Consider the following 13,624-nt stretch of genomic DNA (forward strand, 5'->3'; position numbering starts at 1 on the left):
GACGCCTCGAAGGACCACAAAGAAAGAACTGGAAACAAACTTCACGTGATCCTGGATGTGGATCTGTGTCTGATGGAGGCTGATATATAACCAGAATATAAATAAACTGTGTAAACAGATTCATGGTCCGATTGTTTTTGAGCAGGATTACGCAAAATATGCCAAACAGATTTCCACAAAACTTGGTGGAAGGAGGAGTTCTGCACATGAAGCCTCGACGCTCCTGTGGAACCAGTGAAGTCGATAATAACTCAGATTCATTTCACCGCAGAGGTTCCTCATAAAATCAGATGAAGACTTCACGGCTCAGTGGATCACAGACACGCTGACGTAATAATGTTCCAGAATATAATTATTATTATCATGCACTTCCTTAGCACAGCAGACGGACACACTGATCTCACAGCACATCTCTCTCATCCCTTCTTCCTGCCGGGATCACTGCTCCATTTTCAAACCCGACACAAAGTGTCTGGAGACTTTCAGAGCAGCCGACACAACGACGCCTTCTAATGAGGTTCAAATTAATTAAGGAATGTGGATTTAGACTCGAGACTAAATCGTTAGAACAGAATTCTGAGCCGTCGACGACGTTACGTTTTCCTTTGAAGACTCAAAGCTACAGATTCGTCTTTTAGAGACAATTAAACATTGAAGTAAACATTGATATTTGACTTCAGATCCAGGAACCTTTGATCTTAATGGAGGAGAAGAACGATCAGTTGAGTCTGAGACACGTCTCGACATCATGTTGTGTTGATCCATCCAGTGAAGGACATGTTACTGAGGTCCACTAACTCGTCTCAGACAGGGGACGTCCCTCCCTGGCTCCAATCAGAGGTCGGTTACAGTGTGTGAAACACTTGAGTGTTGCTCAGACACACACTGGTGTCTGTTGTGCGTCAGCCTCGGTCGTTACACAGCGATCTGTGTGTTATGAGCTGCAGGTTTGGATCCGGCTGCTGAGTTAATGAAACGGTTCCGTCACTGCAGCTCCAGACGAACACAGCAACCAGAACAACAAGGGACACAGCTGGAGGACGGAGACACTGAGGACATGACTCATCGCTCAATTCCTCGATCCTGAAAAAGAACTTTGAGCAGATTCAAAGGGGACGTGAAGTAACTCAGATCAAATCTGTTCAATGAATTATGACAGTTTGAGAAATCCCTAAAAAGGTTCACGGCACATTTATTAAGTCCGCTTGGAATCATTTAGGTTATTAAATAATAGTTATCATAATTACACTGAAGTTAAACATCTGGCTCACGACCCAAACATGTAAAGTGTTTGTTTTGAGAACGTGTGACGCTGGATTAATAACTGAGATTGAAACATGACAGAAAAAGTTGTTCCCACAGATTCCAGCGTGACGACATGAGGCCGGTTCCAGTGATAAAACCCTCGAGTGGCCGAGTGAGTTATGACTCAGAGGAGGAAGTAGTGAGGTGTCGTCATGGAACCATAAATCAGAGGCTCCTCTGCTGCCCACCGGTCTTTAACAAGCTCCTGGAGCCGACTTCTGCCCAAACTAAACAAATCGTTAACCGTAGTATTTATGATGGAACCGTTCGGGGGGGCAGAGCAACACGAGCAGAACCATGTGGTTCTCCCCGGATCAGGGACGAGGTGGATCTTCAAACCGTGGACGAGACGTTTGGCTGCAGCTGCACAGAGAACATGTGACACGTTGACCTTTACCTCGTTGTTCATGTGACTGTCCCTGGGCTGCTCTCAGCCAATGAGGTGGACTGGTCACCTGACCCCGCCCCTTTTCAAGTGGAGTTGACAGATTAGAGTGTGAGTGGCGATGGCAGCGGACTCACCGGTGTCACATGTCGGTCCCGTGCGTCCGTCCTCACAGCGGCTGCAGTCCGGCCCGGTGAAGCCACGCCTGCACACGCACCTGCCCTTGATGCAGCGCCCTCTGCTGGTGCAGTTCCCGGGACACGCCTTGGCGGAGCAGTCCGGTCCCGTGAAGCCGACGCTGCAGACGCACTGTCCGTCGACACACCTGCCGCGGCCGCTGCAGTCGTTAGGACAGGTTTGTTCAGAGCAGTCTGCGCCTGTGAACCCGTCATCACACACACACTGAGCGAGGACACAGCGCCCCCTGCTGCTGCAGTGTCCTGGGCAGGAGTCAGAGCAGTCGTCTCCGGTGAAGCCGCTGCTGCAAACACATTTACCGTCGACACACTTTCCACGGTCACTGCAGTCGTTAGGACAAGTTTGTTCAGAGCAGTCTGCGCCGCGGAGTCCTTCATCGCAGACACACTGTCCGTGGACACAGCGCCCCCTGTGGTGGCAGTCTGCAGGGCAGGACATCTCAGAGCAGTCTGCTCCAGCGAATCCACGGTCACAGACACATCCAGCGTCAACGCAGCGTCCGTGGCCCCTGCAGCCGTCAGGACAGGATGTCCCCGAGCAGTCCGGCCCCCTGAACCCGGGGTCGCACACACACTGTCCGGCCACACACCTCCCGTGGTCCTGGCAGTTCCCAGGACAGTTGGAGTCGCTGCAGTCGGGTCCGCTGAATCCAGGGAAACACTCGCAGCGGCCGTCCACGCAGCGTCCCTGGTCACTGCACTCGTTAGGACACTCGTCCTCTTTGGGTTTGATGGAGCAACCGGCACCTGGAGCAGAGGAGGCCAGAGGGAGGAGGGTCAAACCGAGTGTGAAGTCAGAGTCTCTTCCTGTTGTTACTGGATTCAAATACACAACGTTTCCTCGTCACTTTGGTTCATTTAACTTAACTCACGTGGTTCTTACACCAGCCAACCGGGGGTTTAATGTTCAGGAACTACAGTGATGAGTGTGTCTGTGTCAGTGTGTGTGTGCGTGTGTGTGTGTGTGTGTGTGTGAGTGTGTGTGTGTGTGTGTGTGTGTGTGTGTGTGTGTCCTCAGCTCTCTGCCCAGTGTGATCTCAGAGTCCATCTCCTCCCAAAATGCAGATTTCCCTCCACACAAACCCTCACACACCGACACACACCGACACACACACACACACACACACACACACAAAGCTCATGGTTTAGCTCATGTTTTCAGAGTAACTAAGTACTTTTACTCCAGTACTCTGAGAACACCTGTTCTTCATGTTGCTGATTTATTTTACTATAAATCCTGAAAAGTTACAAAGTAAAACAAGTAAAAGTTGTAACTCATAAGAAGAAACTAATGTTTTTATGTTGTAGATTTATTAGTGTTGATGGTTTTAAGTTCATGTTTTTATATCAACATCAAAAGATGAAGCCTCAAGTGTTTGAATTAACTTTGTAGATATTTGAGTGATTTGACTCCAGATTGAGACGTTGTGTGTTTGTGTTTGTTGTCATGATAACGGGAGGAACACATGTGCGACAGTTTAGTTGTTTCTGAATCAAAGTCGTGTTTGTTGCATGAAGAAGAAATGATTCACGTGTTTAAACAATCATTGATTCGTGCAGCGGATTATTTCCAATATTTACTTTGAGCTCAGTTTATGAAGGTGATCTTTTTATTGATGACATCATCGTGTTGAAGGACATGGTGAATCTTTGACGTGATGATGTAATGATGTGTGTTTCTACAGTAGCAGCAGGAAGTGGTTTCCTTCACCTTGACTCTCCTTGGAGGAGCAGCAGCCTCCGTCAGCTCCTCCACATTTGTCTCGGAGGGTGGAGACCTCCCGCTCCAGACGCTCCAGACGCTCCCGCAGAGCAGCCAAGTCCGACTCGCAGCCACACGACCCGGGTCCCGATCCAGAACCTGACGGAACCAGTGTGATCTGATGGGTCAGGACCAGAGGAGAACCAGGGGCCAGTTCCAACTCTTGACCTGAGACAAGCACACACACGTCAGACCGACCCTCACGATCACAAGGTGAGTGGAAGGACTCAGTGGGTTCAGGTGTTTACCTCCAGGGACGAGGGGGGACGTGTCCCCCTGAGAGACGCAGCCGCCGGAGACCAGCACCTGGAAGGACCAGGACGGAGACATCACATGAATCTGACTCACGGTTCATCTGCTCGTTAAAGGAGGGGGGGGGGGGGGGCTGAAAGTGAAGCTGAGTTAATGATGAACATTATCTTCTTAACTCTTCTTACCTTGATGGTGTCCTGCTTGGCTTCCCTCGGCCTCCTGTGACCTCTGACCTGGAGCTCCTCAGAGGCAGACGGGGTCGGGGGGGCCAGAGCAGCCAGGAGGAGGAGGAGGAGGGGGGGGGCGAAGGGAAGCATTGCTGGGGTCGCAGCAGGAGAACGAGGGAGGTGAAGATCAGTCGCAGGTCAGGTGACGGCTGCTGGATTCTCCTCCTCTCAGGATCTGAGTTACAGCTCAACACACAACAAGCTTCTGAAGGAGCCGCTGGCTGGTTGTGTGTCTGTCGGTGCAGCGCGTCGCACAATGAACCACAATGAAGGAATGGTTTGTTCCTCTCACAGGTTTGTGAGTTAAACTGAGAGAATAACAGAATAACGTCGTTCAGTGAAGTTTTCATAAAGATCAAACATTTCAAAACACTTCAACATTTTTTTCTATCCATTTTATTGTTTAGGTAATGTTTCAGTTTTTAATTCTGCATTTAATCATATTTTCAAAGAAAACTTATATTTTTTTAATTTAAAACTATTTCAATTCTCCTCCCTCTCATTGAAAAACATGTGAATCTATTCCTCACCTGTTGAAGCCGCTCACACACTCATGTGCTGGTTCAACATCTGCACTGGAGTTAACATCTGTGTGGAGCTCGCTCAGTTCTAATGATCCAGATGTTCCAGCTGCTGGAGCCTCATCACAAGCTTTTACTAGATTCTGGTTTATTTCACCTTTAATCAAGGTTTAATCCAAATTAACAGATTCATAATTTAGTAACTTAACAATTCAATGATTTTAACATTAAATTTAGATTTTTAGCGTTAAATTTAACTTGATTTCATAACTCTCTTCCCCGCTGGCTGCAGGTCATTGACCTCCTCCTCCACGTTAGCACACGGGACCAAACTGTGATTTCAGATCATTCTAATCTCTGATGTTTGTTCAAGTTAATTAGTGATGTCATGATTGACAGCTGACACCGACTCCTGATTGGTTGAGAGTGTGGGTGGGCGGGACTTCGATACAACGCCTCCTCTCCTCGACCACTTCTGCACAGACTGGTTATGATGTCATCACCACAAGATGGCAGCGTTTGTATCGCAGATATTTTGTCGTTGTCATTATTTATGAGCAGAAGATGAGATACTTACCCCCCCCCCCCCCCCCGCCCCCACACCCACACCCACCCACACACACATGTTGAACTTCCTAATGGCTACATTACCCACAATGCCACACAACCACGTCAGTTCGGAGCTTGGGGGTTTTGCTGCAGAGACCTGATGACATCACCTGAGACATTTCTCTGACTTCACATTTTAACTATTGTTTTTATCAATAAAACACAAAGTTCACCTTCAAAGTAAAAGCATCGTTCCATTCATTATTTAAATGTCGATAAACTAAATATCTTTAAGTTCTGAATCAACTTTACAATTCAAAACCAAAAGTGCCAATACTGAACAAAACAGACAATTTAAAATTTTGTTTTTCATAAAGACAAGTTAAACTAAATAAATTAAATCTTCAAATCAAATCATATTGACATTTATAATTATGGTGATTTTCTGGTAATTAACTGAAATGATTAAAAAAAATTCTGAAAATAACTTCATGTTGCAAAGAAAAAAGCAGAAAAGGCATAAAGAGCTACGGCAACGAGTTATTACTGAACCACCGGGAATTAATAAATACAGATGATACGATTCTGACAATAATTTGGATTTATGAATATTATAAATATGATTTTACCTGTTCAGGGCTGTGACGACTGTTTCCCTGCAGCTCCGTGAAGCTCTGAACGACAGAAGCAGCAGGAGGAGGAAAGAAAAGAGGAGGAGGAGGAGGAGGAGGAGGAGGAGGAGGAGGAGGAGAGCACTCAACTTTTCTCATGGTTGAAGAATTCTCTCTCCTCCCAGGTCCCTGCTGGGTGGAGGATCTATGACGGAATTTAAAATGTGTGTTTGTGTTTTGATTCTGTCCGAGAGTTTCACTTGAGTCTGAATTCACTCGATGTGAATCCTTTCCCTTGTGTATTTTTAAAAATGAAATTTATATATTTCAGATGAACTGGGAGGATCAGCACGAGGATGAGAGTCATCTTTCAAACCAGTTCAGCTCACTCAGATTTATGAAGCACCCACTTTACGACGCGACCCCAAACGGTGACTGACCCCGAGCAGGAAGCTCCTCCTCCATCTTGAGTCTTTAATTAAACAACTTGTTTTTCCTCCTAAAGTTTCAGTGTGTAGAGTTTAGTGACATCTAGTGGTGAGGGGTCATGCTGCAGCTGAATCCTTCACCAGAGACTGTGAGAGAAACATGTGGATCAGTGTCTGTGGGTGTGAACGCTGCAGGGTTCAGATCCAGACTGTTTCAGACTCGCTGGTCGAAGGCCAATTAACTTTATTATTAACTTTACAAGGTGGTGTTAAATCCTGACGGAGCTCCAGGGGGCAGTAACTGTCACTGCCCCCCCGGGCGTCTCCACACAGGAGCTCTGCATACTTCACTGGCTTCATCTTCCTCTTCAGCCCCGTGACACTTGAAACCTCCAGCAGCAGGAGGCCGGACGTTTCAATACACACTCATCGAGGTTTCTTCAAACTATTAAAACTAAATAATATTCCTATCATCTTTAAATCTAAAGGTGCAACATCTGCCCAGCTGTGGAGAGCAGGTTGGTTTGAATTTGATTTTACTTCCATCAAGGAAAGTGTTTATAATCAAAAAATGTGAATTTGTAACAGAACAGAAAACGTTCAATAAAACAAAATGATTTAATGTGCATCTGTTTCATTTCTATACATGTGGGAAGATTCATCATTCATCGTCTCAGAGAAATATTTGAGTTTTCATTTGCCTCGTTTCAGACGAAGCAGTTCACCGGTCGTCACTTTGAACCAAATCAAAGTTTCTGTTCTGAGACTTGAACAGAACCTGTGACTGTAGAACCCGTTAGAACCTCTGGGTTCTGGTTGAACCCAACGAGCCAGAGGAGACGCAGGGAAACACCTGGATCGGTTCCACTCGTCTGCTCCTCCTCCTCTTCAGGCGCTGCTGAGCGTTCGGCCTGATCCAGTGATGAAGAGTCTGTGTGGGGCCGTGAAGGTTCACACACGGTTCACACACATTAGCCCCGCTCCGGGTCCTGGGGCCGTGTTGTTCACATAAAACATCAGCTCTGTGTGAACAGGTGGAGCATCTGTCAGCCACCGCTTGTTGAGCTGTGGCTCAGGGGGGGCAGCGGGTCGTCCACCCTCCAGAATCCGATCCCTGCTGCCCTGACTCCTTGTGACGCCCTGAACTCATCATCACCAGAAACTTTCCATAGAAATAACAACAAGAACCACGAATCAGCCTCTTTGGTGTTGATCTCTGATGCTCCACATCTGGACACAGGGACACATCTGTCTCTGTCTCTGTCCCCCCCCCCCCCCCCCCCCCCCCCCCCCGGGTTCCAGGCCCGCCTCCTTCCAGTCGCCGTCCAGCTGAGATGAGCAGTTCTGCTCTTTGGAGGATTTGAATGAGTTGAAGTTGAAGATTTGGTCTCATCATGATTTCTTTTGAGACGCTGCAATGAATCCTGGGATACGTAGGCCTGAGAGGGATCCAGCTGCTGGACGCTGCCTTGCTCAGGGGCAGGATGCTTCTGTCGTTAGGTTTGAAGATTAGTCTGAAAAAGAATTTCATCCATCAATCAATCGGACATTAACACAAACCTCACAAAGTGAGTCGCAGAATAAAAGAGACAAAACCACCGGTTCACTGTGTTTCACTCGCTCCTTGTTTTGTGCGTCTTTGTGATGATTCTGACTCATTTTGTGTCTTTGTTTTCAATCCATTTCAGATCTTTTCCCATGAGCCTCAGCGGCACTTTGCTGGATACAGATTATTAAGATGCTGACAAAGTGAAAACTCTTTACACAAAGTGTCTCCTGTTCCTTTTCATCTGTCTGTGGATCAAATCAGATGTGTCCCCGATGAGAACAGCTTCTGTCTCACTGCTGACGCTCGTGAGGTCGATTCCTGAGTTTGAATCCAGCTGTGACGGAGTTTACACCAGAAACCACATCAGTCACCAAACTGGGCCCATGAGCAAAGTGGAAAAGTGTCATTTGAACTGGAGAACGTGGAACTCGTCCTGAGGAGAGGAAGCAGGTCGTGAGAGAGGAGCAGAAGAACCAGAGGAGACGTGTCCGAGGCCTTCTCACTGAACCTTCATCCACAAACCAGCTGGAGGATCTTCTGCTGCTCCATGTGGAACGAGCTCTTCTTCTGGTTCTCTAAGCCACCGCTCTCTGCTTCACGATCCTGACCCGGTGGAACGTGGAAGGCTTTGAGCTCAATGCTAACAGCAACATGCTAACATGCAGAGACTGAACGACCAGCACCAGAAACCACATGAGACACAGGAGGAGTCAGAAGCTTCATCCAGGAGCTCCTCAGCTGGACCTGGATCAGGTGAGTGGACCTGAGGCCTCAGAGGAGTCGGGCCCTCACCAGAGTCGGGGGGGGGGAGCACGAGAGACAGCGTCCAGCAGCAGGTCCCTGATCTGATCTGGATCAAGCTGCTGAATCGCTTCACTCTACACTTCACACAATAAACCTTCATGGAAAACTTGTGAAAATGGCGGCAGAGGTCGTGGTGCTGGTGGCGTGACGGTGATGTCACCTCCAGCTGCTCCAGCTGCTGACGGGCGTCTCACTGTAAAACCACCGGTTCGAGTCCGGGCTCAGCTTTATGAGACGTGACACCTTCAACGTCCAAGACAAAATAAACACAACCAACTCGTGCACTGACATCATCATCATCGTGTGTGTGTGTGTGTGTGTGTGTGTGTGTCTGACGACTGTCTCCAGTGTGATGAAGCCAACACATCCTCGATCCCAAAGCTGCCCTCTTGTGGTGATGACATCATCTGGAGACGGACTCACTGACTCACAGTGACTGGATCTACAGATCGAACCTGTGCACCGGTTGTGTTGTTTGTGTTGTTTGGGTTGTGTTGGATGTTTGTGTTGTTTTGGATGTTTGTGTTGTTTGGGTTGTGTTGGATGTTTGTGTTGTTTGGGTTGTGTTGGATGTTTGTGTTGTTTTGGATGTTTGTGTTGTTTGGGTTGTGTTGGATGTTTGTGTTGTTTTGGTTGTTTGTGTTGTTTTGGTTGTTTGGGTTGTTTTGGTTGTGTTGGATGTTTGTGTTGTTTGGGTTGTGTTGGATGTTTGTGTTGTTTTGGTTGTTTGTGTTGTTTTGGTTGTTTGGGTTGTTTTGGTTGTGTTGGATGTTTGTGTTGTTTGGGTTGTTTTGGATGTTTGTGTTGTTTTGGTTGTTTGGGTTGTTTTGGTTGTGTTGGATGTTTGTGTTGTTTGGGTTGTGTTGGATGTTTGAGTTGTGTTGGATGTTTGTGTTGTTTAGGTTGATTGTGTTGTTTTGGTCGTGTTGGATGTTTGTGTTGTTTTGATTGTTTGGGTTGTTTGAGTTGTGTTGGATATTTGTGTTGTTTTGGTTGTTTGTGTTGTGTTGGATATTTGTGTTGTTTTGGTTGTTTGTGTTGTTTTGGTTGTTTGTGTTGTGTTGGTTGTTTGTGTTGTGTTGGTTGTTTGGGTTGTGTTGGATGTTTGTGTTGTTTGTGTTGTGTTGGATGTTTGTGTTGTTTGTGTTGTTTTGGTTGTGTTGGATGTTTGTGTTGTTTTGGTTGTGTTGGATGTTTGTGTTGTTTTGGTTGTGTTGTCTCCTCGTTCTAGACCTTGTGTCTCTGGTGTCCCGTCGGAGAGGAGAACTGGAGGAACATGAAGAAACGTCTGATCACTCCTCAGAGAGACGGAGGTGAAGAGGCGCCTTTTATTAGAGACACAACTATTTTCTGCCCACCTTTGTCCTTCTCTTCCCTCCATCTCTGACATGTGCTCCACCTCTCTCTCTTTGTCCTTCTCTTCCCTCCATCTCCGACATGTGCTCCACCTCTCTCTCTTTGTCCTTCTCTTCCCTCCATCTCCGACATGTGCTCCACCTCTCTCTCTTTGTCCTTCTCTTCCCTCCATCTCTGACATGTGCTCCACCTCTCTCTCTTTGTCCTTCTCTTCCCTCCATCTCCGACATGTGCTCCACCTCTCTCTCTTTGTCCTTCTCTTCCCTCCATCTCTGACATGTGCTCCACCTCTCTCTCTTTGTCCTTCTCTTCCCTCCATCTCCGACATGTGCTCCACCTCTCTCTCTCTGTCCTTCTCCTCCTCCCCTCAATCATTCATTCGTTCACCAGATGGTTCTCCCGGCACGTCCTCTCGTAAACGTCTGGAGGACAGAAACCTCTGGAAGACACGAGCTCTGGAAGAGAGAAGATCAGAAAAACAGAGAGAATGAAAGAGTTTCACTCATGTTCTCTGTGAAGTGAATTAAAGGTTAGTTTCAGGTTCAGCTGATTTATTAAGATGTTTCTATCAGTGGAAAACAGATCACATATTTTTAATACACATTTAAACTAATTCATTAAGTTCTTCCCCTAGTGGCCGATAAGGTTTATCACTGAACCTCCAGGGAAAGATAATGTTAGAGAATATTTTACACTTGATTCAACGTTTAAATTATATCTTAGAATTTAGGATCTGGTTTCTGAAAGGTGAAATAAAGATGTGTGTGTGTGAGACGGCGAGGGGCTCCAGCGGGCCGCTCACTGCCGAGGACGCCGTCACAGGCACATCTGTGAAGTGACTTAGTTTTATCACCGGGATCTGGAACCTGAAGATGTGACGCTGAGAGCTGCTGCAGAACAAACAGTGATGTCATGCAGGTCCAGCAGGAAACACATCTTCATCTTCATCCTCCTCCTCCTCCTCCTCACTGCTGCTGATGCACTGACATCAAATCACTGAATCTTCGGGGTCTCGGACCCTTTACTCTTTCAGTCTGTTGTTGTGCACGGAGGTCAGAGGTCAGAGGTCAGGGGGCGTGTCACAGTTGCACTAAAAAGAAACTGGAAGTGAAGGAGTTTAAATTCGTCTTAGAACTTCAACTTCTGTGATTGGTCTCCTGTCACATGAAGAAGTAACATGGAGGAGACAACATGTTCTTCCCACTGAGACGTCCAGTGTGCATGCATGTGTGTGAGTGTGTGTGTGAGAGTGTGTGAGTGTGAGTGTGTGTGTGTGTGTGTGTGTGTGCCTGTGTGTGTGAGTGTGTGTGTGAGAGTGTGTGAGTGTGAGTGTGTGTGTGTGTGTTTGTGTGTGTGTGTGAGTGTGTGCGAGTGTGTGCCTGTGTGCGTGCATATGTGTGTGTTGCCTGCAGGGTCCTGTGTAACATTAGTGATGCATATTTTACCCACAGCGGTAAAAGTCATCAGTTCAAACCTGAACATCTGGCTGAAGGGGGGGGGGGCACATTTATTGGGGACACATGACTGCATCCCCCCCCCCCTGGAAACAAAGCTGTCAGGTTAATGGTTCCCAGCAGGGAGGTGGGGGGGGTGAGGGTGTCTCTGATGCTCATCCACGTCCTGGTGATGACTCAGGGAAGCTGCTGATTGGCTGATGACCTCGAGCTTGGATCCACGAGAGGAAGTTCGGTTCCATCACAAAGTTCAGTGACGTCTGTAAGAACTTTTTTTTAATTCTTTTTGAAGTTTTATAACTTTTTAACCTTTTACTGAAGAAACATTTTTAAGCCCGGCTCTGAACTTTCTTTTTTATTTAGTTTTCACTCTTCTCGTCGTTCCTCCGGTGACACCTAGTGGCCGGAGGCGTCTTGTTTTCATGTTGTCATGTCTCAGGATCGTCTTCAGGGACAAACGTTCACTACGTCTCACAGATGGACTCATTGGATTTGTGAGGTCAAAGGTCAAAGGTCGATGTACGAGGACGAGGACGAGGACGAGGATCCGTCTGAGGTGGAACTTCACGCTCACAGCAGCATTAAAGATAATCTGATGCGAAGCAGACGAAGAGAAAGAAAGAAAATAGAAGCTCAGTGGAAAAGCCTGAGCGGGTCACTTCCTGTCTCCACAAAATAAAAGCATCCCACCTCATCTGAAGTCGTCTGAACTTCTCTCTCTTCTCTCTCTTCTCTCTCTTCTTTTCTCTCTTCTCTCTCTTCTCTCTCTCTTCTCTCTTCTCTCAGCAGTGAGGCTGAGCTTCTCTCTCTTCTCTCTCTTCTCTCTCTCTCTTCTTTTCTCTCTTCTCTCTCTTCTCTCTCTTCTCTCTCTCTCTTCTTTTCTCTCTCTTCTCTCTCTTCTCTCTCTTCTCGCTCTTCTCTCTTCTCTCTCTTCTCTCTCTCTCTTCTTTTCTCTCTTCTCTCTCTTCTCTCTCTTCTCGCTCTTCTCTCTTCTCTCTCTTCTTTTCTCTCTTCTCTCTCTTCTCTCTCTTCTCTCTCTTCTTTTCTCTCTTTTCTCTCTTTTCTCTCTTCTCTCTCTTCTCTCTCCTCTCTCTTCTCTCTCTTCTCTGGAGCTACAGACTAAACTCAAAGCAACTGAACACGTGTCAAATAAACTAAAACCATTTTGACCTTGGCTCCAACTTTCTTCATATTTATAATTTCAACCTTGTGACATGGTGTGGACTGAAGATCTCGTGAGGTTCTGATCCAACGGGTCAGAAACAATCAGAACTTTGTGTAACTGAACAAAACCCACAGATTTATTATCGGTTAAATCAGACGTTTGAGTTAAAAATAGAAATAATCGACTTCCTGGTTTCACCAAACTTATTTAACAATTTCATTTATTCTGTGAAAGACGTTCAAACTGAAGCTGGATTCTTCTTCTTCATCTTCTTCATCGTGTTCCATGTTCGTTTCTCACAGAGTCTCAGTTCAGCTGCCTGGCGACCTGGGAGCGGGCCTGAGGAATGTTGCATTGTGGGAGTTGGAGGATTCCTCTGAGAGCCAGGAAGCTGGATGATGTCATCACAGAGGATGTGAATGGTGGTCGGGGCAACCAGTCACAGCCCCAGTAAACACTGGAAACTGTGGATTTCACACATGTTTATTACACACATGTTTATTACACACGTTTATTACACACATGTTTATTACACACATGTTGAATTAATGTCACTTCATCCTAAACACTCGTACAAATCATTAAATAATAGTTTTATACAACTGAATGTGACCACACACAGTGAACAGGTGCATCATGGGACTCCTGAGGTTTCAGTAGAGTTGGGTTCCGACTCGTTGTGTCACGTGAACAGTGAGAAGGAAACAAGTTGTGTAACGTGTTGTGTAACGTGTTGTGAAACGTGTGAGTCACGTGTTGTGACCCCGTGTTGCTGTTGTCACCAGAGTCTGAATTATTTTACTTTATGTTCAGGTTGAGGACTTTATTCTGTTATTGAACTTATTTTATTTCAAAACTATTTATGATCTTAAGCTTTTATATTTTTGTGTTTTCTATTTATTCCATTTTTATGATCCTGTATTTTATTTTGAAGCCTGTTTGGTAGAACAACAGTTCATGTGACTTTGTACTGTAAGTTTCACTCGTATCAAAATAAACATTCAGCAAGATCGGAAAAAACTCACACACACACAAACACACACACACACATACACACAA

The 13,624-nt window shown here is 46.3% G+C and overlaps 1 protein-coding gene across 1 annotated transcript in view; it reads right to left on the minus strand.

Annotated features, from left to right (window-relative positions):
- The window catches only part of LOC128461470 (tenascin), a 19,127-nt gene extending 14,909 nt beyond the window's left edge, over positions 1–4,218 (minus strand). The window contains exons 1-4 of the mRNA XM_053446393.1: positions 4,087–4,218; positions 3,898–3,955; positions 3,599–3,817; positions 1,828–2,634 (exon numbers count right to left, since the gene is read on the minus strand). Coding sequence (XP_053302368.1) covers positions 1,828–2,634; positions 3,599–3,817; positions 3,898–3,955; positions 4,087–4,218 — 1,216 coding nt within the window. The remainder of the gene's footprint in view (positions 1–1,827; positions 2,635–3,598; positions 3,818–3,897; positions 3,956–4,086) is intronic.
- Between the last annotated feature and the right edge of the window lie 9,406 nt (positions 4,219–13,624).

The sequence above is a fragment of the Pleuronectes platessa genome, chromosome 18 (assembly GCF_947347685.1).
Source record: "Pleuronectes platessa chromosome 18, fPlePla1.1, whole genome shotgun sequence".
Classification (NCBI taxonomy): Eukaryota; Metazoa; Chordata; class Actinopteri; order Pleuronectiformes; family Pleuronectidae; genus Pleuronectes; species Pleuronectes platessa.